Here is a 25,753-nt window from a genome sequence, read left to right as displayed (position 1 = left end):
GTGGCTGGTGTTTTATCTTTTGGGGGGCAGTAAACAGCCCCCCCCCCCCCCGGGAGGACAGTTGGGACAGCAGGGACATCAAAGCCCCACACTTACCCCATCTAGGAAACGGGCGGGCAGTGTGTCCAGCTGCTTTCTTCCTCCTCCTGTAGTGTGGATCACGGCACCTTCCGCCGTGCATCCTCCTCCTCCAAGGCATCCAATAGGATTGCCTGACCTTTCAGCCAATCGGGAAACGGGCATCAGACCCGCGCTTCCTGATTGACGGAGTGGCGATTCAGTGTTGGAAAAGAGAATATTCATTTGCTTTTCTAACACACCTGGGTGGGCTCCGAGCGCGTTGCTCTGTGCCATGCATCCACCCTATTTTGAAGCCTATTAGAGCCTATGGCTCTAATCAGGTGCTTCAAAAAAAAAACCCCCGGCCGCTGTAATTCATGTGCCTGGCATCCTGAAAGGGGCCGGACGCATGAAAAGTGGGTGGCCGCGGTGGATAGATTGAATCTATCCATTAACCATATAGTGGGTGGCATGGATATAGGGGGCGGTGCCTGTGCACCCTTAATGGATGGGCCGCCCCTGGAGATCAATTAGTAAAAGCAGCACACAGTACACATTGTTAGGTACATATTTAACCCCTTGATCTCCCCTGTATGTCTCCCCCCCAGCCAGTGTCATTAGTCCAGTGACAGTATATAATATTAGCACTGATCATTAATGTAACTGGAGATGTCAGTGGCAGTTAGTCAGTTCCCCCTCAGCATCAGTTAGTGTCAGATTTCCCGCCACACTATCGCAGTCCCATTATAAGTCGTGGAATGCCGCCATTAGTAGTATAAAAAAAAAAAATCCAGTAAAGTATATATACCATGCCTTGTAGGCTCTATAACTCTCACGCAAACCAATCAATATACACTTATTGGGATTTTTTTTTTAATCAAAAATATGTAGCAGAATACATTTTGGCTAAAGTTTATGGAGTTTTTTTTTTTATTGAATATGTTTTATAGCAGAAAATAAAAGATATATATTTTTTTTTTCAAAACGTTTGGTCTTTTTTCGTTTATATCGCAAAAAATAAAAAAACGCAGAGGTGATCGAATACCACCGAAAAGAAACCTCTATTTGTGTGAAAAAAAATGACATAAAAATCATTTGGGTACAGTGCTGCATGACCGCACAATTACCACTTAAAGAGGCGCAGTGCTGAATAGCAAATAAATGGCCTGGTCATGAAATCTTCCGGAGCGGCCGAGATTTGAACCGTCTATGTCCTCCTTATGCCATGGACCGTGTCCCCTCTGTACAGTATTTAGTTGGATTCCAGGTATGGTTTGTATTGCGTAAGTACATGGACCCAGCTTGGACCATGCATGCGTACGCCATACCATACCAGGGGCTGCCCATCCATTAAGGGTGCACGGACGCACGAGCGCCACCCCCTCCTCCCCCCGTCCATCGCCACCCCCCCATCCATGCATTCTTTACCCCTTTCAGGGCACCGGCGCATGGATTCCAATGTGGAGGGGCTGTTTTTTTGAAGCCCCCGATTAGAGCCGGAGGCCCTAATAGACTTCACTATAGGGTGGGCTCGGGTCGCAGAGAGTGCGCTCCAATCCCACCCAGGTGTGTTACAACAGCGAATGAATATTTGCTATTGTAACACTGACCCTCCTCCCGGCCAATCAGGAAGCGGTTTTGACACGGGTCACCCACTTGGCTGAAAGGACAGGTGATCCTATTGGACGCCTATGGAGGAGGGGAGAAGCTGTAAGCCGCCATGGAAGAGAGGACCCGAAGCTGAGCCGCTGCACCACGCTGCCTGCCACCCGCCACGATGGGGTAAGTGCCGGACCGGCCAGCAAACAGAGGAGGGGGGGTTTGAGGGTGGTGGGTGCCGCAGTGGGTGTCTGTTTGCCGCCCCCCCCAAAAAAGAAACACCAGCCACCACTGTACCATACCATACCGTACTATAAGTTGCTGCTACTACTGCTACTACAATGATCACTGCCATCTTCCAGGTCCTGTGCCTGTACTGCACAGTGACCACATGGGGTCTCCTGCTTGGCATGGGCACCATATACGGAACTCTTTGCATTTATCCAAATGAATGCAAGGTCTTCTCTGATTGGACAGAGCAGAGAGGCGGGTGACATCTTGATCCCCACCTTGTCCAGTCAGAGTATGCATGGGACCCGGAAGGCGATCAACGTAGTGGTGATAACGACAGTAACTCCAGCTTCCGCAGGGATCCTAAAACTTTGTGCTTCCAATATATGCTGTTGCTGAGACTGTCTGTGAAAGTTGTACTGTTCCGTATGACCTGTACAGATTTACAGTATCCCCCAAGTAGTGCACTGATACTAGTATCTGTTATCGGTGCCGATACCGAGTATTTGCACAAGTATCGGTACTCCTGCAAATGCACCGATACCTGAGACCGATACATTCAGGCTCGGCTCTTTGAGCTGTCAATGGGGGGTCTCCCCTGTTGACAGCTAAAGTGTTAAAGAAGTTCTGGTCATTGGAGCTGTGAAAAAGAAAAGCAATGTTTTTTTAACAACATTGCTCAGCTGTTGAAACACTAAAATAAAAAGAAACATTGTTTCTTTTTGTATCTTTCTGTTTCTTCAACTGCAGATCAAAGGAATGAAACAATGTTCCCTCTGTTTAACCCCTTATTAACCCTTCATTGACTCTAATAATTCTCCTCCATTTAATTATTATTTTCCTGATTTTTTTTTTTTTTTTTGTTCACGTCTATTTTATAAACTATAAACAATTAAAACTTTTTTTTTTTTGTTTGCTTTGTTAGTAAATATTTTTGCACATGTATATTAACATATATTGACACATTTCACATTGGAAGAGCGCTAAATTAAAAACAAAAATCTATTTATTTTAATTTGTAAATAACTTTTTAATGCTTTGTACTATTGCTGACAGCTGAAGTGAAAACAAAACAGTTGCGGTCGGTATCAGTAATCGGCATCGCCGAGTGCTAAAAAAAAAAAAGTATCGGTACTCGTAAAAAAAATGGTATCGGTGCATCCCTACCCCCAAGCTTGTTATTTAAAGGATATTCACATGGGTCCAGGCTGGTCGATTGTAACTATACGATAAAATATATATCTGAAGTTCAGCTTTAATATAATATTTGATATTGGTACATGCCCCCCATGGCAGTGCCAAGCCTCCAATGCCCTTTTTGACTATATTTTTTTTCTATGATATTAAACTAAAGCTTTGGGAGGAATCTCTCTAAATGGACTGAGCTCACCACTCGCACTTTGATCAAGAGTGATCCCGTTCAACCTTACAGATACGATTATTATAAACTACCACCAAAGACCGTGATAGTGGAAGCGGTTCGATCCAGGAATACCGGGGTTTAGCGCAATATCGTTTATTTTGCCGTGCTACCAATCCTAGAAAATTTGCAATTAGTAAATAAACATCCTCAACCTCCACCAATTAAAAAAAAACGACAATGGTCTGGACTGCACACTGACCGATCCCCACTATATGAGCTCTATACGAAATGATGCTAAACATCTACTGCTGTTGTAGATGTGTAATAACATGAAGGGTCCACGGTCATCACCACTTCTAACTCTGCTGAATAAAATGGCCAGAGAACATATATACCGATCAGCCATGACTTTATGGCCACACACACTTAATTGGCTAGTTCCCCCTTTTGCTACCAAAACAACCCTGACCCATCGGGGCATGGACACCAACAAGACCTCTGAAGGTATGCTGTGGTATCTGGCACCAAGCCGTCAGCAGAAGATCATTTAAATCTTCTAAGTTGCCAGGTGGGGCATCCATGGATCGGATTTGTTTTACCAGCCCATCCCAGAGATGCTTGATTGGATAAAGATCTGAAGAATTTGGAGGCCAAGTCAACACCTCCAACTCATTATGGCGTTTCTCAAGCCATTCTTGACTTCATCAGACTAGGCCACCTTCTTCCATTGCTAGGTGGTCCAGTTCTGATGCTCACGTGCTCATTGTAGGTGCTTTTGGCTGTGGACACGGGTCAGCATGGGACACCCAGACCAGTCTGTGGCTACGCAACCCCATACACAACAAACAGCGATGCTCTGTGTGTTCTGACACCTTTCTATCAGAGCCAGTATTCACTTTTTCAGCAATTTGGGCTCCAGTAGCTCTTCTATTGGATCGAACTACACAGGCCAGCCTTCCCTTCCCACCTCCATCAATGAGCCTTCCTTCACCATCTTCATTAATGAGCCTTTCCTCCCCTCTTCCATCAATGAGCCTTCCCTCCCCTCTTCCATCAATGAGCCTTCCCTCCCCTCTTCCATCAATGAGCCTTCCTTCACCATCTTCATTAATGAGCCTTTCCTCCCCACCCCCATCAATGAGCCTTCCTTCCCCATCTTCATTAATGAGCCTTCCCTCCCCACCTCCATCAATGAGCCTTCCCTCCCCACCTCCATCAATGAGCCTTCCCTCCCCACCTCCATCGATGAGCCTTCCCTCCCCCACCTCCATCAATGAGCCTTACCCCCACTGACAGGCGGACCTGATCGGAACGCCCGTGTAAAAGAGGCCTAACACTTGTCCATTTTTTTCTGCTTTCAACTCATCAACTTCAGGGACAACATGTTCACTTGCTGCCTAAATCCTACCAACTTTCAGGTACCATTGTAACCAGATAATTAACGATATTCACTTTACCTGTCAGTGATCAGAAGGTTATGGCTGATTGGTGTATGTGGATAGATAGATAGATAGATAGATAGATAGATAGATAGATAGATAGATAGATAGATAGATAGATAGATAGATAGATAATCCTTTGTGCACTGTACCTATGGATGCAAACCTCTTACAAACTCTAGTACTGTATATCATTATGAATGAGGCTAAAATCTAGACCTAATCCCCCGACAATGAGGATCCGAGCAGTGAATGGTAAGCCTCGTCTCTCCAGCCCTTCCTGCCAGATGCAGAAAAGAGACTCACCTTGCACCGTCTGCTGGACGGGATTCCTGTATCTGCAGGTAACATGCTTTGTCCTCCGTCACCTGCCTGACTGTCCGGTGTGCCGGCTCTCGCCCAGACCAGTGGATACACACTTCCTGACCGTCCCACTGCCTAATAACCCTTCTGTTTACTGTCGTCACTGTAGCATCGTCACCTGCAGCACCGTTCGCTCTATGAGAACTTCTGACTGCCATCAATCATCACCTGTCATTTCTACTAGTCCAGCCACTTTTATATAGCTCTGACATATACCGCAGTGCTGTACAGAGAACACTGAGCCAGTCACATCAGTCTCTGTACCAAAGGAGCTTACACTCTAATCTCCCCAACACTCACACACTATTATTATTATACATTTATTGAGGCTCTGACATATACCGCAGTGCTGTACAGAGAACACTGAGCCAGTCACATTAGTCTCTGCACCAAAGGAGCTTACACTCTAATCTCCCCAACACTCACACACTATTATTATTATACATTTATATAGCTCTGACATATACCGCAGTGCTGTACAGAGAACACTGAGCCAGTCACATCAGTCTCTTCACCAGAGGAGCTTACACTCTAATCTCCCCCCGAACACTCACACACTATTATTATTATACATTTATATATCTCTGCCATATACCGCAGTGCTGTACAGAGAACACTGAGCCAGTCACATCAGTCTCTGTACCAGAGGAGCTTACACTCTAATGTCCCTTCACAGTCACACACTATTATTATTATTATTCATTTATATAGCTCTGACATATACCACAGTGCTGTAGAGAGGACACTAAGCCAGTCATATCAGTCTCTCTACCAAAGGAGCTTACACTCTAATATCCCCTCCCCCACAGACACACACCATTATTATTATACATTTATATAGCTCTGACATATACCGCAGTGCTGTACAGAGAACACTGAGCCAGTCACATCAGTCTCTGTATCAGAGAAGCTTACACTCTAATCCCCCCCCCCTCACAGTCACACACTATTACTATTATACATTTATATAGCTCTGACATATATTGTAGCGGTGTACAGAGAACACAGAGCCAGTCACATTAGTCTCTGTACCAAAGGAGCTTACACTCAAATGTCCCCCCCCCCGCGTCACACACCATTAATATTATACATTTATATAGCTCTGACATATACTACAGTGCTGTACAGAGATCACTGAGCCAGCAATATCAGTCTCTCCACCAGAGGAGCTTACACTCTAATGCCCCCCCCCCCCGTCACAAACTTTTATTATTATACATTTCTATAGCTGTGACATATACCGCAGTGCTGTACAGAGAGCACTGAGCCAGTCACATCAGTCTCTGTACCAAAGGAGCTTACACTCTAATCTCCCCCACACTCACACACTATTATGATAATACATTTATATAGCTCTGACATATATTGTAACGGCGTACAGAGAACACCATCCACGTCTGATTCCCAGCATGCCCCTGTATGGTAACACTGACTGGTATATTTGGGGTATTAGTATTTTATGGTTCTCTCTCTCCTCTGACCTGCACTCACCTTCCTGGCTCGGTGTAGAATGACTCCTTTTGTTTGATGACGGATAATTATCGGTGTCCATAGAGGCCGCTGATTGTGCAGCCACCTCGCCTCCAGGTCACCCAACCTGATATGGGGGGGAGATTTACTTCCTCTTCACCTGCAATGACATTCCATACTGAGCCACAGCAATGAGGGAAAACAAATGGAAGACGTCTACCTCCAACTGTGTAACCTGTAAAAGAGCTAAAGAGGACCTGTCATCAGATAAATCAGATCCCCCTCGAGGTATTTATTACCTCTTTAGGGGATCGTACGATACTCCCCTGACAATGCTTTCATCTGCTTTTCTCTCCAGAAGCATGGCGCCATCTGTAGTTCAGGCATCATCCAAGGTCGGTACACTGATCAGTAATCCGCAGTGTTCGATCGCGCCACAGGGCGGCCTGTTTAGGGAGGACATCATATAACTTCCTCCTGGAAAAATGGAGGTGGTTAAAGCATAACAGTGGCAGCTGGTGCTGTTTCTTTTTTTTGGGAGGGGGCGGCAAACAAACCCACCCCCGTTGCTCAGTCGATCACCGAACAAACCCCCCCTTCACTCCCCCATCCATCTGTCCGCCCATCAGCCTTGATCTTACCCCATCCAGGCCGCAGGCAGCTTCAGCAGCTTCCCCCTGCGTCTCCTCCTCAGCACCCCCCCCCCCCCCGCTCCCAGCCAATACGATCATCTCGGCCAATTGGGTCTTAAGACCCGCTTCCTGATTGGCAAGACAATAACTGGGTGGGCTCGGGGCGCACTGCTCTGCGCCCCGAGCCCACCCTTTTTTGAAGCCAATTACAGCCTCAGGCTCTAATCATGTGCTTAAAAAAAAAAAAAAAAACATTGAAATCCATGTGTCCGGTGCCCTGCACGTAGATTAGGGGCCGGGCGCATGGATTAGGGGGGCGGCGCCCCTGCAGCCCTAATGAAGTGTCCGCCACTGAATCGTAACTTAAGGAAGTTAATCGCCATTTCATGTGCACACACAATTTTAAGGCTTGACATGTTTGGTATCTATTTACCCGGCACAACCTCATCTTTTATATTTCTACAAAAATTAGGTAAAATGTTTTGTTTCCCATTTTGCCAATATCATGTGACATAAATAATTGGAATGTCAGGGGTAGAAGGTAAAAATTGCCAACATGTCCCGAGTAACTTGACAAAAATTGCCCAACACACCGAAGAGTGACTATAAGGAATGGGACTTTTAAGGTGGATGATCTCTCAAAGAAATAAAGTTACAAACGTATATATGTGTAGCAGGTGCCGCTCAGCCCACCCGTGGCCCCGCACCTCCCACCGCTGCCGCCGAAACACACACAGACGGGCTCTCTGGCAGGGACAGCTGTTTCTCCCCCCTCCCTCTCCTCCTCTCACTGTATAGCAAGCGAGCGCATGCTCTGTTCCCTCCCCTGCTTCCTCATTAGTCAATCACCAGCCAGGACTGCAGGAGCAAGAAATCTTGGGATATGTAGTACCTAACACAGGCAGTCCATAGTAATCCCTGGGGAGGCAGATTACTTATCCCAGCAGGCTCAGCAGCAGGGGGGGGGGGTGAAGCAGAGGCAAGGACACCAGGAGGCTACCTGGGACCACAAGGCGAGGAGAGGACCAGAATGCAGGAGAAGGGTGCTGCCATCCAGGGTCGGTGTGACTGTCTCCCGCCACAGCTCCATCGTCGGTGGCGGACATCTTTCCAGAGAGGGACCCCGGGTGCACCTCCAGGGCACATCTCTGCAGACACTGTGGGTCTTTCTGGTGGTCAGTCGGGCAACCTAAAGAGTCTGGTCCAGGACATCTCTCCTTTGGGCCTTGGTCGCAGGATTGGTGAGCGGGCACTTACCCATCTTACAGATGCAAAGAGATACAAAGAGACACTGCATTCAGACGACGTCGCCTATCTTTTGCCTATACCGGTAGAATGCTGTGTTGCACTCACCCCCTGCCAGGCAGCAACAGTGTTCATTTTACTTCAGAGCTCCACAGTACACTCTGCATCACCCTGCCTGCCAGGACATCTTCAAACATACCTTGTTCACCCTGCTAAGCAGGACACCTAAAATGCACCAACCAAGAGATAGCTAAGGACACAAGGTTTTCCTCTGAAGGGATTAAAGCCAATGGTGCCATAAGGGCCCATACATACACCCAGGACTCAGGATCTATAAGGTGAGTGGGTTTAAAGACTTAAGAGTTACAGTGTTGCATTGAAGTCCTTATTGTGCTCTTGTGGTTCATTGGGACTGTGGTGTCGGGGAATAGAAGGGAGGGATCTGATACAAGCCTGGTCATTCCACCGCCCTCCTCCTTGCTGGACCCATAGAGCTCAATTTAAGTAGAATTGGTGGTTCATTTCTGGACGTGTTCTTATCATACTGCAAACTGTCATTATTTTTGTGGTTGTCTCTGTCTTCAGGATCAGTATGGGGGTACAAGGTGCTTTGGGGCGGGGGCAGGCACAAATAGAGCTTTATTTTGGTGGTATTTGATCACCTCCGCAGTTTTAATTCTTTGCGCTATAAACAAAAAAAGCGACATTTCTGAAAAAAAAAACTATATTTTTTATGTTAGGGTATAAAACATACCCAATAAAAAAATGTAAAAAACATATTTTCTTTATCAGGTTAGGCCAATATGTATTCTGCTACATATATTTGGTAAAAAAAAATCCCAAAAAGCACATATTGATTGTCTCCTGCTGTGTCCAATCACAGTAGGAGCGGTTCACCGGCGGCGCCCCAAACCCAGAAGTGCAGAGTCACGTACAGCGGGAGCCCATCTCTAAATGAGACATATCATAAAAGAGGATACAAAACATAGGAGGTGTCAATATACTTTAGGACACAACCCTTCCAAACGTTTCTTCATCTTTCTTTTCCACATTTTTGTTCTAATTATAATTTCTAATGGGGGGGGGTTCCATCCACTGCTATTCCTTGTGCAGACTTGGACTACTCTTACAACATCTAGGCATCCTATTCCTTATAGTTCCCCCCTTTTCTGTGTAGCACCCTGATGTTTAGGCAGGGTTGCTCCTAAATTTACCTGCCAGGTATGGTTGCCTTGGACAATTGTTAGGGATCAGTTGATTTTGCCCTAATTCTGTTATTGCTGCACCTCTCTCTTCTGTCACTAGGTGCTTGGTGACACTGGATAAGACAAGGACATTGCAAGGACAGATTAGGAGTATATGGGATATCTCAGGAAAATGGGCAGGGGTTTTCTTGAATCCCTTGGCCTGCTGGGAGAGACTATATATTTGCTTGGAGTCAGGTGGTCGGGGTTCTGTGCCACCTGGACGGCTGTCTGGGTGGACGTGTGTTGTGTTGCTCCGGGGCTGCTAGGCCGGAGCCTGAGGCCTATCCTGGGGACATCTGGCTGCTAGGCTGTCTGGGGGCCTATCCAGAAGCAAGAGAGCAGCGTAGGGTTGGGATTGCAGTCCAACCAGAAGTGACAGTTCTGACGGCCACCTTATTACCAGGGACCACTGTGAGTAGCTGAAGCGAGTACCAGAGCAGTATTCTCACCAACTAGGGACGGTGAAGAATTGGCAAACTTCAGCAGGTGTCGAGCCAGGGACCCAACCAGCGGAGGTGACACTTGAAGAGCAGTCTTGTGTGCCAAGCCAGGGACCGAGCAGGCCAGTGGGGTGACGCTTGAGGAGTATCTGTGAGTGTCAAGCCAGGGACCCAGCAGGGATGCCAGGGGGTGACGCTTGAGGAAGATACTGAGTGAGAAGGTTGGAAGAGCTCAGGAGATCCAGTGGCAGTGGATCAGCAAGTCTAGTGAGAGAGACGGGGAGCTCAATGGAGTGAAGATCTACAAGAAGCGAGGAAGTACAGAAGTTCGTTACAAACTGTTACAAGACTGTTGCCATAGGAGACAGCATTCCTACACATGAGGGTGTAGTGTCCGGCTGGATGCCTTTCCCTGCATCGCTGTCTACCTATAGAAGTCTCGGAGTCTGCTAATTACCATTGCAACTACTAAAGGGTGTCCTGGCCCTAAACCCTCTCTCCCACAGTTCCGTTCAAGAGAAAAAAAAAATCTCTTTGTATTCAAGAAGTGTCTGGCGCCCATGAATCTACAGTGCACTACACCCACCATGCCTTGTAACCCACTCTCCATAGAAGGATGTCAGCTGCCCCTAACTCTGGAGGTCACCATTAGGCCTCTGGGGACCTGGGACCTCTGCTACATCTGTGTTGGACATTTTTTGTTAGCGATCATGTGACATTAAAAAAATTTGAAACTACCACCATTTCATTCTCCAGGGTTTCTGTTTTTAGAAAACATACAGTATAATGTTTGGGGTTTTTTGGGTATACTTCAGGCCACCAAATGGTTAAAGGTTAAAGGTCACCTCCTATTTGTCACAGCAAAAGATTATATTCATTACACATATGACATTCAGTACTGAACATTGACCAAGAATTGTTCTCAACAGAACATATCAGGTATAACTGCAAACATGGAGATCACATTGTAAAAGAGTTTCCTGTTAATGTCTAATGTTTCCCCGCTATTGTAAGCAAAGAATTCAACCACAAACACGCGTGTACATTCCGTGCCATAGGCGCCGGGTAAGTGGATATACTGGACCATAGCTCATCTCTGAAGAATGATACCGAATACAGAGGAGGGTTCATGAACTTAACACGATATTCTAGTCTGTAGGTGAGGAACTGAAAAATGTAGCTTCTATGCCGGAGCGAAGAAAAGAGTTACCTTGGATCCCGGGAAAATTGAATATTTTTGTTGGCAACCCAGAGCTTCATATGTGAGATGATACAGTAAGATGGAAGTGCCTTGTCATCCGCGCTATAGCCGAATGACGGCCATAGCGTGGATCTTAATTTCCGGGAGGGCGATATATGACGGCCTCCCCTTTGCACGCCCCCCCCCCCCGCGCGCCCCCTGCAGGGCGCGCGCTGTGAACGTTCCTGGCCCCTTACCACATGATCAGCTGTCAGCCAATGACAGCTGATCACATGATGTAAACAAAAGCTCGGTAATAGTTTTTTTTTGTCTCCTCACACTGACAGCATGAGGAGAAAAAAAAGCCGATCACCGGTTTTTCTGCAAGGGACATTGGCCCCAAAGAAGCAATTCTGCCTCATCTGTGCCCACCAGTACCCCCTGCCAGTGCCACCTGATATTGCCACCTGCCAGTGCCCACAGTGCCCACCAGTGCCACTTATCGTGTATTGCCTTGATAATTGGGGTGTATTGCCCTGACATTTGGGGTGTATTGCCCTGATAATTGGGGTGTATTGCCCTGACAATTGGGGTGTATTGCCCTGACAATTGGGGTGTATTGCCCTGATAATTGGGGTGTATTGCCTTGATAATTGGGGTGTATTGCCCTGATAATTGGGGTGTATTGCCCTGACAATTGGGGTGCATTGCCTTGATAATTGGGGTGTATTGCCTTGATAATTGTAGTGTATTGCCCTGACAATTGGGGTGTATTGCCCTGACAATTGGGGTGTATTGCCCTGATAATTGGGGTGTATTGCCCTGACTTTTGGGGTGTATTGCCTTGATAATTTGGGTCTATTGCCCTGATAATTGGGGTGTATTGCCCTGACATTTAGGGTGTATTGCCCTGATAATTGGGGTGTATTGCCCTGACATTTGGGGTGTATTGCCTTGATAATTGGGGTGTATTGCCCTGACAATTGGGGTGTATTGCCCTGACAATTGGGGTGTATTGCCCTGACATTTGGGGTGTATTGCCCTGTTAATTGGGGTGTATTGCCTTGATAATTGGGGTGTATTGTCCTGATAATTGGGGTGTATTGTCCTGACATTTGGGGTGTATTATCCTGACATTTGGGGTGTATTGCCCTGATAATTGGGGTGTATTGCCCTGACATTTGGGGTGTATTGCCCTGACATTTGGGGTGTATTGCCCTGATAATTGAGGTGTATTGCTCTGACGTTTGGGGTGTATTGCCCTGATAATTGGGGTGTATTGCCCTGACAATTGGGGTGTATTGCCCTGACAATTGGGTGTATTGCCTTGATAATTGGGGTGTATTGCCCTGACATTTGGGGTGTATTGCCCTGATAATTGGGGTGCATTGCCCTGACAATTGGGGTGTATTGCCTTGATAATTGGGGTGTATTGTCCTGATAATTGGGGTGTATTGTCCTGACATTTGGGGTGTATTATCCTGACATTTGGGGTGTATTGCCCTGATAATTGGGGTGTATTGCCCTGATAATTGGGTGTATTGCCTTGATAATTGGGGTGTATTGCCCTGACATTTGGGGTGTATTGCCCTGATAATTGGGGTGTATTGCCCTGACAATTGGGTGTATTGCCTTGATAATTGGGGTGTATTGCCCTGACATTTGGGGTGTATTGCCCTGATAATTGGGGTGCATTGCCCTGACAATTGGGGTGTATTGCCTTGATAATTGGGGTGTATTGTCCTGATAATTGGGGTGTATTGTCCTGACATTTGGGGTGTATTATCCTGACATTTGGGGTGTATTGCCCTGATAATTGGGGTGTATTGCCCTGATAATTGGGGTGCATTGCCCTGACAATTGGGGTGTATTGCCCTGGCAATTGGGGTGTATTGCCCTGATAATTGGGGTGTATTGCCCTGGCAATTGGGGTGTATTGCCCTGATAATTGGGGTGTATTGCCCTGACAATTGGGGTGTATTGCCATGAGTTTGCGAGAAAAAAAAGAATTATACGTATAAGTGTTACATAGTTACATCACATGTGTGGGGCACTTAACATAAAGTAGATGTGTTCGCCCTATGGGTGTGTTTGCATTCGGGTGCGTACAGGGGTGATGGGGGGGGGGGGTGCTTTTAATTATTTTTATTTTTATTTATTTTATTATAATTTTTAATACTTTTTACATTTCCTTTCTTCATTTAACTGTAGCACCCTCTACTAGTGCTACCAGTGTTAGCGCAGGCAAATTTATGTTAGACTCATGGTTAGTTTGTAAGTCTGAAATTGGGTCGGGGTTACTGCAGGTCAGGCTGGATGACTCATACAGGCAGGTCCCTGGTACCTCCACCTAGATCTGGACGTTTCGAGAAACTTCTAGAAGTTAGCGGGCGGAGGCCAGGAAAGCTGATCTGCATACTTGAGGGAACTTGGCTAATCCCCAGGTAGATTGTCAGCCCTTCAATATGGTGAAGCCATGCCTGCAGGAGAATCGGGTGGAAGATGGAGTGCTGAGGAGGCTGTCCGTGCCCTAGGAGGAACCTGGGTCTAGGGGGTCTGGGGGGGGGGGGATCTGCCTCCAGGCTAAGCTCAGGCTGGTGTAGCACCCTCTACTTAGGTAAGTGCTAGAGTTGAGATTTTTGTCAGTGCAGGTAAATTTAGCTTTGATCTGTGGCTGGGAGTGGTTTAGAGTAGGCTAGTGTCTCACAGCTAGTTTCATCTTTCGGTTATCTTCTTTCAGCTTCTAGACCAGGGATATGCAATCAGCGGACCTCCAGCTGTTGCGGAACTACAATTCCCATGAGGCATAGCAAGACTCTGACAGCCACAAGCATGACACCCAGAGGCAGAGGCATGATGGGACTTGTAGTTTTGCAACAGCTGGAGCACTTTACAGCATTACAGGCCTCCTCTGACCACCGACCAGAGCACTGTGCAGGCTGCACTGATAGGTGGCACTGATGAGGAGGCACTGATAGGCGGTATTGATGGGCGGTATTGATGGGCACTGGTAGGCAGCATTGATAGGTGACATTGATGAGGAGGCACAAATGGGCACTGATAGGCTGCACTAATGAGGTGGCACTGGTGGGCACTGATGGGACTGCACTGATAATCAATGTAGATGTCCCTTTTGCACAAGCCGATTATGACCCCCAATAAGTGTCTATTGATTGGTTTGCTTGAAAGTTATAGCGCCTACAAACTATGGGTTATGTGGAATTTTTAGTTTTTTATACTACAAATGGTGGAGATAAACGACTTCTAGTGGGGCTGTGATCGTGCAATCTGACACACTAACTGACGCTGGGGGGGGGGGACTGACATCACCAGTGACACCAATACAGCGATCAGTGCTAAAAACATGACACCAGCTGGGAAGGGGTTAACATCTAGGGGGCGATGAAGGGGTTAAATATGTTCCCTAACTCGTCTGTAATGTGTACACAGTGTGCTGCTTTATACTAATGATCACTGACAGATCACTCCCTCTGTACACAACCCAACACTGGGATTGGACACAGCCGATCAGCTGGTCCCGGGGGTGTGAATCATTGGCCGGGACGTTGTGTACAATCACACGGGTCCTAAACCTGGTAGTAGGCAGAGACGTACCGGAACATCGCTTTGCCTACAGCGCCCCTCCCCCCTGCCCTCAGTACAATGCGGCCGGGGCGATCGTTAAGTGGATAATATTTGCACCAGAACATAATATGTGATTTTCAAGAAGATGGAGGTTTAATGCCGACATACCTTTGAACTAGACTGTGCAATTTCCAAATTTCCGAATTTTTCAATTTCCGAAAATTCGAATTACCGAATTTTCAAATTTCCGAATTTTTGAAAATTTGAAATTTTGGAATTTCGGAAATTAGGAAATTGGAAAATTTGAAATTTCAGAAATTCGAAAATTCGGAAATTTGAAAAATCGGAAATTGGGAATTTGAAAATTAGAAATTTCAGATATTTGAAATTTCAGAAATTCAGAAATTTGAAAATTTGGAAACTGGAAAATTTGGAAATTGGAAAATTGGAAATTGGAAAATTTGGAGATTCGGAATTTGAAATTTAGGAAATTCAAAATTTAAGAAATTCAAAATCTAAATTTCGGAAATGGGAAATTCGAAAAATTCAGAAGTTCAAAAATTTGGAAATTTGAAAATTCAGAAATTCGAAAATTCGGAAATTTGAAAATGTTAAAATTTGAAAATTTGGAAATTCGGAATTCGAAAATTCGAAATTTCAGAAATTTGAAATTTCAGAAATTTGGAAATTGGAAATTTGGAAATTCGGAAATTTGAAAATTTGAAAATTTGGAAATTTGGAAATTGGAAATTTTGGAAATTTGGAAATTCGGAAATTGGAAATTGGAAATTCGGAAATTTGGAAATTCGGAAATTGGAAATTCGGAAATTTGAAAATTCGGAAATTTGAAAATATGGAAATTTGAAAATTTGGAATTTGAAAGTTCGGAAATTCGGAATTCGAAATTTGTAAATGTGAAAATTTGAGAATTCAGAATTCGAAAATTCGGAAATTTGGAATTCGAAAATTCGGAAATTCAAAAATTTGAAAATTCGGAGATTTGAAAATTCGGAGATTTGAAATTTGGAAATTCAGAAATTCGAAATTCGGAAAATTCGGAAATTCAAAAATTCGGAAATGTGAAAATCCAAATTTTCAGATTTCAAAATTTTCGAATTCCAAATTTTCGAATTTCCGAAAAAGCAAAAAAAAACGAATGAAAGGAAAACAAACAAATATTTTGTCAGTGCACATGTCTACTTTGAACCATAAAACATTTTTTGCGTGGAGATCGGTGTGTGTCTCAGTCTTGGTTCTGTTATTTGGTATGAAGGTGGAGCAAACAAGGAAGATGAGATTGTGATTAGAGACACGGATTGTATTCTTCTTCCAACATAAACACGAACTTCCATCATCACCAAACACGTACGTTGGGAAATGTTAAGCACTTGCCGGCCTCCTCACACAGATATACTGCGGCAGGTCGCGTTCTCTTGCGCGAAACTGACGTACCCGCACGTCAGTCCGTAAAAGCAGGATGGCGGTGCGTGCGGGCGCGCACCCGCGGGTACCGCAGACTCACTGTTTGCGATCGCAGCGAGATGAGGCAGAAATGTAAACAAGGTATTTCCCCTCGTTCTACCTAGTGACATGACAGGGATCTTCTGCTTTCAGTGATGGGGAACGGTGATCTCCGTCATGTTTCAGTAAGCCCCCACCCCCCCCTACAGTTAGAACACACCCAGGGAACACACTTAACCCCTTGATCGCCCCCCTAGTGTTAACTTCTTCCTGGCAGTGTCATTTTTTATATCACTGATCAATGTAATAATGTCACTGGTCCCCAAAAAGTGTCATTTGGGGGTCAGATTTGTCCGCCGCAATGTCGCAGTCCTGCTAAAAAAAAAAAAAAATCGCAGATCGCCGCCATTAAAGGTAAAAACAATAAAATGGAATAAAAGTCCCTAAATCTTTCCTGTATTTGTAGATGCGATAACTTGCGCAATTAATTGTGCAAACCAATCAATATACGCCTATTGCGATTTTTTTCTTACCAAAAATACGTAGAAGAATACATATTGACCTAAACTAATAAATAAATTAGTTTTTTTTGGATATGAATTATAGCAGAAAGTAAAAAAAAAAAAAATTGCTTTTTTTTTTTTTTTTGAAATTGTCGGTCTTTTTTTGTTTATGGCGCAAAAAATAAAAAAAACGCAGAGGTGACTTCCACTTCCTATCGTATTGTCTATTTGTTGTTTGTTGCATTAAAGTTCATTAAAAAAAAAAAAAATAAAGGTGTGGAGTTGTGGAGGTCACATGTTAGGTGACAGTGGAGCTCCACCTGCAGAGATTCACAATAAAGTTCAGTAAAAAAAAAAAAAAAAAAAAAAAAGAAGTGGAGTGGAGGCCATATGCTTCCTGTCATCAGTGGAGCTCCACTCTGCAGCCTGACCCCCTTTGCTTCCGCACTGACTCTGTTTCGGACGCCATATTGCCGAGATCACCACAGGCAATAAGCATGCAGCGGCCATGTTTCCGGAGAGCAACCTGTAGAGGAGCGGTGGAAGACATGCAGTGTCCGGCGGAAGTGACGCGTGTATGCGGCGACACCGGTTCCCTGCTCATGCTGTGGAGGTCAGAGGAAGAAGCCGGCCGGAGGTGCGGAGGACGGTGAGGTGATCCCTGGGGAGGGAGGATGGAGGGGGTCGGGGTTCTGTGTTTTTTTTAGGGCCCCTTGTATGTGTTGTATGGATTCTAGAGGGCCCCCAATCTAGGGGGAGGGTGATCCACGTTGGGCCCACGTGTGTGGGGGGGCCCCTGAGACTACCAGGAGGACATTCCTCACGAGGGGCCCCCAGAGACTGCTTCCTAGGGCCCCTCAAATATCTGAGGTCACGACTGCATGCAGCCCAGTGTCTCAGGGGCCCCAGGGTAGAGCATTGTCAGGGGCCCCAACGTTCTTCGTGGGGCCCTCCCGGGGGTCCTCCGTGGGGCCTCCCGGGGTTCTCCGTGGGGCCCTCTCGGGGTTCTCCGTGGGGCCCTCCGGGGTTCTCCGTGGGGCCCTCCCGGGGGTTCTCCGTGGGGCCCTCCCGGGGGTTCTCCGTGGGGCCCTCCCGGGGGTTCTCCGTGGGGCCCTCCCGGGGGTTCTCCGTGGGGCCCTCCCGGGGGTTCTCCGTGGGGCCCTCCCGGGGGTTCTCCGTGGGGCCCTCTCGGGGTTCTCCGTGGGGCCCTCTCGGGGTTCTCCGTGGGGCCCTCTCGGGGTTCTCCGTGGGGCCCTCTCGGGGTTCTTTGTGGGGCCCTGTCTGGGCCCCACCCAGCGTTCCTTGTGGGGCCCCCACCCAGCGTTCCTTGTGGGGCCCCCACCCAGCGTTCCTTGTGGGGCCCTGTCTGGGGGCCCCATGTATCTAAGGTCACCACTGTTTATAGCACAACATCTCAGGGGCCCAAAACCAGTGTAGGACCTGCATAGCTTCTGTGGGGGCCCCCAAAACTAAGATCAACACTGCACTCAGCAGAGTGTCTCAGGGGCCCCAGAACTATAAGGTCAGCACTGTATATAGTATAATGTCTCAAGGGCCCCAGGAGAGTGCAGGGCCTTGCTGGCCCCTGTTGGGGTCCCCAGTATGGGGTCAGCTCTGTACAGTGTCTCAGGGGCCCCAGGTCATAGAATTAGTAGGGGCCCGAGTACACTGCTTGGACTGCTTTGGGGTCCCCAGATATCTGAGGTCTCCATTGTATATCTCAGGGGCCCCAGTACAGTGCAGGGCCTTGTTGGTCCCTGTTGGGGTTCCCTATATGAAGTCAGCACTGCACTTGATTCAATATCTCAGGGGCCCCAGTACAGTGCAAGGCCTTCTTGGTGCCTGTTGGGGTCCCCTGTATGAAGTCAGCACTGCACTCGATACAATATCTCAGGGGCCCCAGGTCATAGAACTTGAGGGCCCGAGTACACTGCTGGGACTGTGTTGGGGTCCCCAGATATGCAAGGTTACCCCCAGATATCTGAAGTCACCATTGTATATCTCAGGGGCCCCAGTACAGTGCAAGGCCTTGTTGGCCCCTGTTGGGGTCCCCTGTATGAAATCAGCACTGCACTTGGTACAATGTCTCAGGGGCCCCAGGTCATAGAATTGTTAGGGGCCCAGAGTAAAATTCGGGGTTCTTCATGGGCTGTGTTGGGGCCCCAGAAATGTAAGACCACCGCCACATATGCTACAGTGTCTTGGGGCCCCCAATACAGTTCAGAGTCCTTCATGGTCACCACTGTATACAGCACAGTGTCTCAGGGGCCCCGTTACAGTGCAGGGCCTTCATGGTTCCTGTTGGGGTCCCAGTTATTGATGGTCGCCCCTGTATACAGCACAGTGTCTTAGGGGCCCCAATACAGTGCAGGGCCTTCATGGCTTCTCTGGGGGTCAGTGCTGTACTCTGAGGCCCCAGCTATTAGAATTGCTAGGGGACCGAGTGCAATGCAGCAGGGTCCTTTACCAGCTGTGTTGGGGCCCCAGTTATGCAAGGTCACCATTGTGGCCCCCCAAGTGGGGGAATGGCCCCCTGATAATTAGGGACTGTACTCTGTCCTCGGCCAACTTCACAGATGGTTTATGAGGGCCGATGGTTGATGATGGGGTACAAGACGGCCCCCGGCACAGCCACCTCCTGCACTACACCACCATGTCCAAGGCAGTGACTACAGTCCAGCTAGCCAATCAGCAGACAGCATCGGCAACACTAGCCAATCAGATGCAAAACAAGGGCTCTGCTCTAGGCATTGGTGTCAGTGACTCCAATATTAACCCCCAAATATCTCAGGTCACCACTTTATACAGCACAATGGGGGGGGGTTCATGGTCCCTGTCAGTGTGCCAGATATTAGTTAACCACTGCCCACTGGGCCCCGGTACAACGTCTCAGGGGCCCCAGTACAACGTCTCAGGGGCCCCGGTACAACGTCTCAGGGGCCTGGTACAAATGCAGGTCATTGGCTGTGGTGGTGGCCCAGATATTTATACACCGCTTAATGTCTCAGGGGCTCTAATGCAGTGCAGGACCTTCATGGTCCTAGTTGGAATTCCATAACATGGGTAACCACTGCACTCCATACAATGTCTCAGGGGGCCCCAGGTCATAGAATTGTTAGGGACCCAAGTTTAATTCAGGGTCCTTGGTGGTGGCTGTAATGCAAGGTCACCATTGTATACCACAATGTCTCAGGGGCCCCCCCGGTACAGGGGGTACAGGGCCTTCATGACTTCTATGGGAGTCGCAAATATGAGGTCATCACTGCACTCTGTACAGTGGCTCAGGGGCCCCAGGTCATAGAATTGCTGGGGGCCCGAGTACAATACAGGGGCCTTCATAAGCTGTGTTGGGGGCTCTAGATAAAACGGGTCACCTTTGCATGCCATGCAATGTCCCTGGGGCCTCAGATCATAGAGTTCTCGGGGGGGGGGGGAGCCTCAGATCATAGCGTTCTCGGGGGGAGCTTAGATCATAGAGTTCTCGGGGGTGGGGGGGCCTCAGATCATAGAGTTCTCGGGGGGGGGGGGGGGGAGTCTCAGATCATAGCGTTCTCGGGGGGGGGGGGGAGCCTCAGATCATAGAGTTCTCGGGGGGGGGGGGTCTCGGGGGGGGGGGGGAGCCTCAGATCATAGAGTTCTCGGGGGGGGGGGGAGCCTCAGATCATAGAGTTCTCGGGGGAGCTTAGATCATAGAGTTCTCGGGGTGGGGGGGCCTCAGATCATAGAGTTCTCGGGGGGGGGGGGGGGGAGCCTCAGATCATAGCGTTTTTGGCTTTCTTGGCCCTATTGATGCCCCAAATATCTATGGTTAGTGCTCAACCATAGGCCTTGGAGAGGCCCTAATACAGTGCAGGACCCTTGTGGTATCTGTTGGGGATTCCAAAAAGTAAGCATTTGACTGCACTCAGTATAGTGTCTCAGGGGCCCCAGGTCGCAGTGTTAAGGGCCCGAGTACAATACAGGTCATGTGCTGTGTTGTTGGCCCAGGTATCTAAGGTCAGCAATGTAATCAGCACAATGGGGTTGGGGGGGGACACGATGCAGCGTTGGGCCTCATGGTCACTGTTGGGGTTAAAAACGAGGTGACCACTACACTCAGTGCAATGTCTCAGGGGCCCCAGGTCATAGAATTGTTAGGGACCCAAGTTTAATTCAGGGTCCTTGGTGGTCGGTGTTGGGGAGCCAAGATATGATAGGTCTCCAGTGTATAGAGCCCAATGTTTTGGGGGGGGGGGGGGTCTAATACAGTGCAGGGCCTTCATGGTCCCCATTGGGGCCCCCTGTTGCAGAGCTGCACACCAACCACATTTATAAGTGCACGGCAGAGCCATGTTTACCGAGCGAGGGGAGCTTCTGGTAGAAAAGCAGGAAGGTGACCTCGTTTTTCGGGTTGGTGTCACAGCGGGTGGAGCTGGTCTCTGGTTGGCTTTGGACGGGACAATTCCAGGTCTATCTACAAAGGTGAACCACCCTCAGCACTGCAGCAGTTGTGGAAACTACAAGTCCCAGGAGGCCTTGCAGGACAAGGTACAGGGGAGGGAGAATGGCTAATGCCCGCTGGTAAGAACCCGCGTGGAGCCGAAATTGTACGACGTGAACATTTGCAACTACCGCCATTTTATTCTCCAGAGGCTCTGCTTTCAGAGAATATGTGTTTGGGGGGGTTTTACTAATCTTCAGGTCTAAAATTTTTTTTTTTTCTTTCTTTAAACGTGTTTGCAAAAAATGAAAAAAATGGCTCCGGCAGTGAAAGGGTCTGGGCAAAATAAAAGATTTATAAGGAACACGTCGACGTTTTGCAGCCTCGTCAAATTCAGCACCGCCCCTCCTTGGCGGCCGCTGGCCAATGGGCTGCTACAGAATTTTGTAGCTCATGGGCCCCGTTTCCTCTGCGGTAGGAATTGGGGATAAAATTTGTGCTACAGACACTTAGAGCTATTCATCCTCTAATGCTGTATGTATGTACGTTCGTTCTGTGCGAGTTTGGTGGCAAGAATGAATATGGAATAGAGGAGCGGGTCAGGAAAATACCACATTGTGGCCACTAGATGGAGCTGAGGATCATAGTATACCCAATAATCTTCAGCTCCATCTAGTGCCCCATCTGAGCCCCCCCCCTCCCCTTTACATGGGGGTGCCCCGCCTGAGTCGTCCCCCCCCCCTCCCCTTTACATGGGGGGTGCCCCGCCTGAGTCCCCCCCCCTCCCCTTTACATGGGGGGTGCCCCGCTTGAGTCCCCCCCCCTCCCCTTTACATGGGGGGTGCCCCGCTTGAGTCCCCCCCCTCCCCTTTACATGGGGGGTGCCCCGCTTGAGTCCCCCCCCTCCCCTTTACATGGGGGGTGCCCCGCTTGAGTCCCCCCCCCTCCCCTTTACATGGGGGGTGCCCCGCTTGAGTCCCCCCCCTCCCCTTTACATGGGGGGTGTCCCGCCTGAGTCCCCCCCCCTCCCCTTTACATGGGGGTGCCCCGCCTGAGTCCCCCCCCTTCCCCTTTACATGGGGGTGCCCCGCTTGAGTCCACCCCCCTCCCCTTTACATGGGGGGTGCCCCGCTTGAGTCCCCCCCCCTCCTCTTTACATGGGGGTGCCCCGCCTGAGTCCCCCCCCCTCCCCTTTACATAGGGGGTGCCCCGCTTGAGTCCACCCCCCTCCCCTTTACATGGGGGGTGCCCCGCTTGAGTCCACCCCCCCTCCCCTTTACATGGGGGGGTGTCCCGCCTGAGTCCCCCTTCCCCTTTACATGGGGGGTGCCCCGCCTGAGTCCCCCTTCCCCTTTACATGGGGGGGTGCCCCGCCTGAGTCCCCCCTTCCCCTTTACATGGGGGGGTGCCCCGCCTGAGTCCCCCTTCCCTCCCCTTTACATGGGGGGGTGCCCCGCCTGAGTCCCCCGCTCCTCTCCTTTACATGGGGGGGTGCCCCGCCTGAGTCCCCCGCTCCTCTCCTTTACATGGGGGGGGTGCCCCGCCTGAGTCCCCCGCTCCTCCCCTTTACATGGGGGGGGGTGCCCCGCCTGAGTCCCCCGCTCCTCCCCTTTACATGGGGGGGGTGCCCCGCCTGAGTCCCCCGCTCCTCCCCTTTACATGGGGGGGGTGCCCCGCCTGAGTCCCCCGCTCCTCCCCTTTACATGGGGGGGTGCCCCGCCTGAGTCCCCCGCCCCTCCCCTTTACATGGGGGGAGGGGGTGTCCCGCCTGAGTCCCCCCCCCCCCTTTACATGGGGGGTGCCATCAGTGTAGTCTGCTTTGGGGGGGGGGGGGTGTAGGGGTTCTGAATGTCACTGGTTTTCACTGTTTATTTGTAGAATGACTGACTCCATTTCTTCCTTGTAGGAATATGGTGAACTGACCTTCCTCCCGGCACATTGAACTCCCCACCAAAGAGGATGACGGCCCGTCTGATCCGGCGTGCCTCCCGCCTGCTGGCAGCGCCAGCCTCCTTCCAGCCCTCCCCCTCCATCCCCACAGAATGTATGAGATTGTGCCAGCATGCCCCATCCCCCCGTGCCAGGCGGCCCTGCACACCACCTCCCTGCGTTACCTGGCGGAAAGCCTCCCGGAGACCTCCCAGAGCCCCGTCATCGCACAGGACGAGAACGAGTTCTTCGCCATGCTGAAGACTGTGCCGGGGGTAAATGAACTGCTGGAGATCCCCCGAGAGCAGAATGTCACCGGGAACAAGGGGGTCATGATCATCCAAGAGATCGCCAAGAGGGAAGCCGGCAATAGTGGCGAGATTCTGAAAGACCCCAGATTACAGCAGCTTCTAGACAAAATCAATAGTCAGGTAAGACCCCCACATGCTTTGTTTGCAATGGGAACCGGGGGGGGGGGCACCTCCAGCACTGAATGTATATAATGCCAAGGGGTGCCGGGGTGTGCTGGAAGGTCTACTGCTGCGGGGGTATCTGTTGTTGCTGGAGGGGGGGGGGGAGAATGGCTAATACCCACTAATAAGAACCCGCGTGGAGCTGAAATTGTACGACGTGAACATTTGCAAGTACCGCCATTTTATTCTCCAGAGGCTCTGCTTTCAGAGAATATGTGTTTGTGGGGATTAACTAATCTTCAGGTCTAAAATTATTATTTATTTTTTTTTTTTTAAACAGCGAAAAGGTCTAGGCAGAAAAAATAAAAGATTTATAAGGAACACGTCGAAGTTTTGCAGCTCGTCAAATTCAGCACCGCCCCCTCCTTGGCGGCCGCTGGCCAATGGGCTGCTACAGAATTTTGTAGCTCATGGGCCCCGTTTCCTCTGCGGTAGGAATTGGGGATAAATTGTGCTACAGACACTTAGAGCTATTCATCCTCTAAAGCTGTATGTATGTACGCTCGTTCTGTGCGAGTTTGGTGGCAAGAATGAATACGGAATAGAGGAGCAGGTCAGGAAAATACCACATTGCGGCCACTAGATGGAGCTGAGGATCATAGTATATCCAATAATCTTTAGCTCCATCTAGTGCTCCATCTGAGTCCCCCCCCCCCTCCCCTTTTACATGGGGGTGCCCCATCTGACTCCCCCCTCCCCTTTTACATGGGGGTGCCCCATCTGACTCCCCCCTCCCCTTTTACATGGGGGTGCCCCATCTGAGTTCCCCCCCTCCCCTTTTACATGGGGGTTCCCCATCTGAGCCCCCCCCTCCCCTTTTACATGGGGGTGCCCCATCTGAGTTCCCCCCCTCCCCTTTTACATGGGGGTGCCCCATCTGAGTTCCCCCCTCCCCTTTTACATGGGGGGTGCCCCATCTGAGTTCCCCCCTCCCCTTTTACATGGGGGTTCCCCATCTGAGCCCCCCCTCCCCTTTTACATGGGGGTGCCCCATCTGACTCCCCCCTCCCCTTTTACATGGGGGTGCCCCATCTGACTCCCCCCCCCCCTCCCTTTTTACATGGTGGTGACCCATCTGAGTCCCCCCCCCCTCCCTTTTTACATGGTGGTGACCCATATGAGTCCCCCCCTCCCCCTCTTTACATGGGGGTGCCCCGGGTATTTTATTTCTGGGGGACCTGCTGTTGCTGGGAGGATATATTTACGCTGAAGGGGTCTAGTGCTGCTGGTTGGGGTCTATGGTTGCTGGGGAGAGGCTCTGTGGCTGCTGTTTGTTATTTTAGGGGAGGGGGGGAGGCCTTTACAACTGCTTTAACGTTGACCTGAACGCAAAAAAAGATTTTGTATACCTACCTATTTACAGGCCACTCCCATCTGGTCATGTGATCTCCCCTGTGTCAGCCAGCGCTGGCTGCAGGGGAGAAGAGCATCGCTTCCAATCGGTCCCCACCGGTGCCTCGCGTCTGTCTGTCCCCACCAGCGCCTCGCGTCTGTCTGTCCCCACCGGCGCCTCGCCTCGCGTCTGTCCGTCCCCACCGGCGCCTCGCGTCTGTCCGTCCCCACCGGCGCCTCGCGTCTGTCCGTCCCCACCGGCGCCTCGCGTCTGTCCGTCCCCACCGGCGCCTCGCGTCTGTCCGTCCCCACCGGCGCCTCCAATCTCCTAATGTGTGCCCACCTATCAGTGCCTCCTCATCAGTGCACATCAATGAAAGAGAAAAATTACCTGTTTGCAAAATTTTATAACAAGGTATGGGAAAAAAAATGAAAAAAAGATTATAATATTCTATTCTACTTTTTTTTTTTTTTTTTACATACTGTGACCAGTCAGTGTCTCTAATCACCAGTTATATGATGACGCTGTACTGCCCTGGTGACAGTATTTAAAAAAAAAAAAAAATTGCCAACTTCTTTTTTTTTTTTTTCCAAAAAAATTGTGACAAAAATGACAAATTCAAAAAAACTCGATATGCCAATTGCTTAAAGAGGTTGTAAACCTCCATTTTCAAGTTGTGCCGACAAGTAAGCCTATAATAAGGCTTTACCTATAGGTACAATAAATATCTCCTAAACATGCGCTGTTTAGGAGAGATATACGTTGTACCTCGCCGATGAT

At 49.1% G+C, this 25,753-nt stretch overlaps 1 protein-coding gene and 2 non-coding genes across 3 annotated transcripts in view; all 3 read left to right on the top strand.

The window, feature by feature from the left end:
- Positions 1-21,615: 21,615 nt before the first annotated feature.
- Positions 21,616-21,749, top strand: LOC141146533 (small nucleolar RNA SNORA5). The gene has a single exon (XR_012244926.1). It is a non-coding gene; the product is annotated as a small nucleolar RNA SNORA5 (small nucleolar RNA).
- A 1,396-nt stretch (positions 21,750-23,145) lies between these two features.
- Positions 23,146-25,753, top strand: part of LOC141145626 (FAST kinase domain-containing protein 4-like) — a gene marked incomplete in the record, with an annotated part of 9,011 nt that continues 6,403 nt past the window's right edge. The window contains 1 exon segment of the mRNA XM_073632455.1: positions 23,146-23,598. Within this exon segment, the coding sequence (XP_073488556.1) occupies positions 23,281-23,598 (318 nt within the window).
- On the top strand, positions 23,975-24,106 carry LOC141146532 (small nucleolar RNA SNORA5). Its single transcript, XR_012244925.1, has one exon. It is a non-coding gene; the product is annotated as a small nucleolar RNA SNORA5 (small nucleolar RNA).

The sequence above is a fragment of the Aquarana catesbeiana genome, linkage group LG05 (assembly GCF_042186555.1).
Source record: "Aquarana catesbeiana isolate 2022-GZ linkage group LG05, ASM4218655v1, whole genome shotgun sequence".
Taxonomy (NCBI): Eukaryota; Metazoa; Chordata; class Amphibia; order Anura; family Ranidae; genus Aquarana; species Aquarana catesbeiana.
The sequence above is the reverse complement of the archived record's forward strand: the minus strand, read 5'-3'. Positions and strand labels throughout refer to the sequence as shown.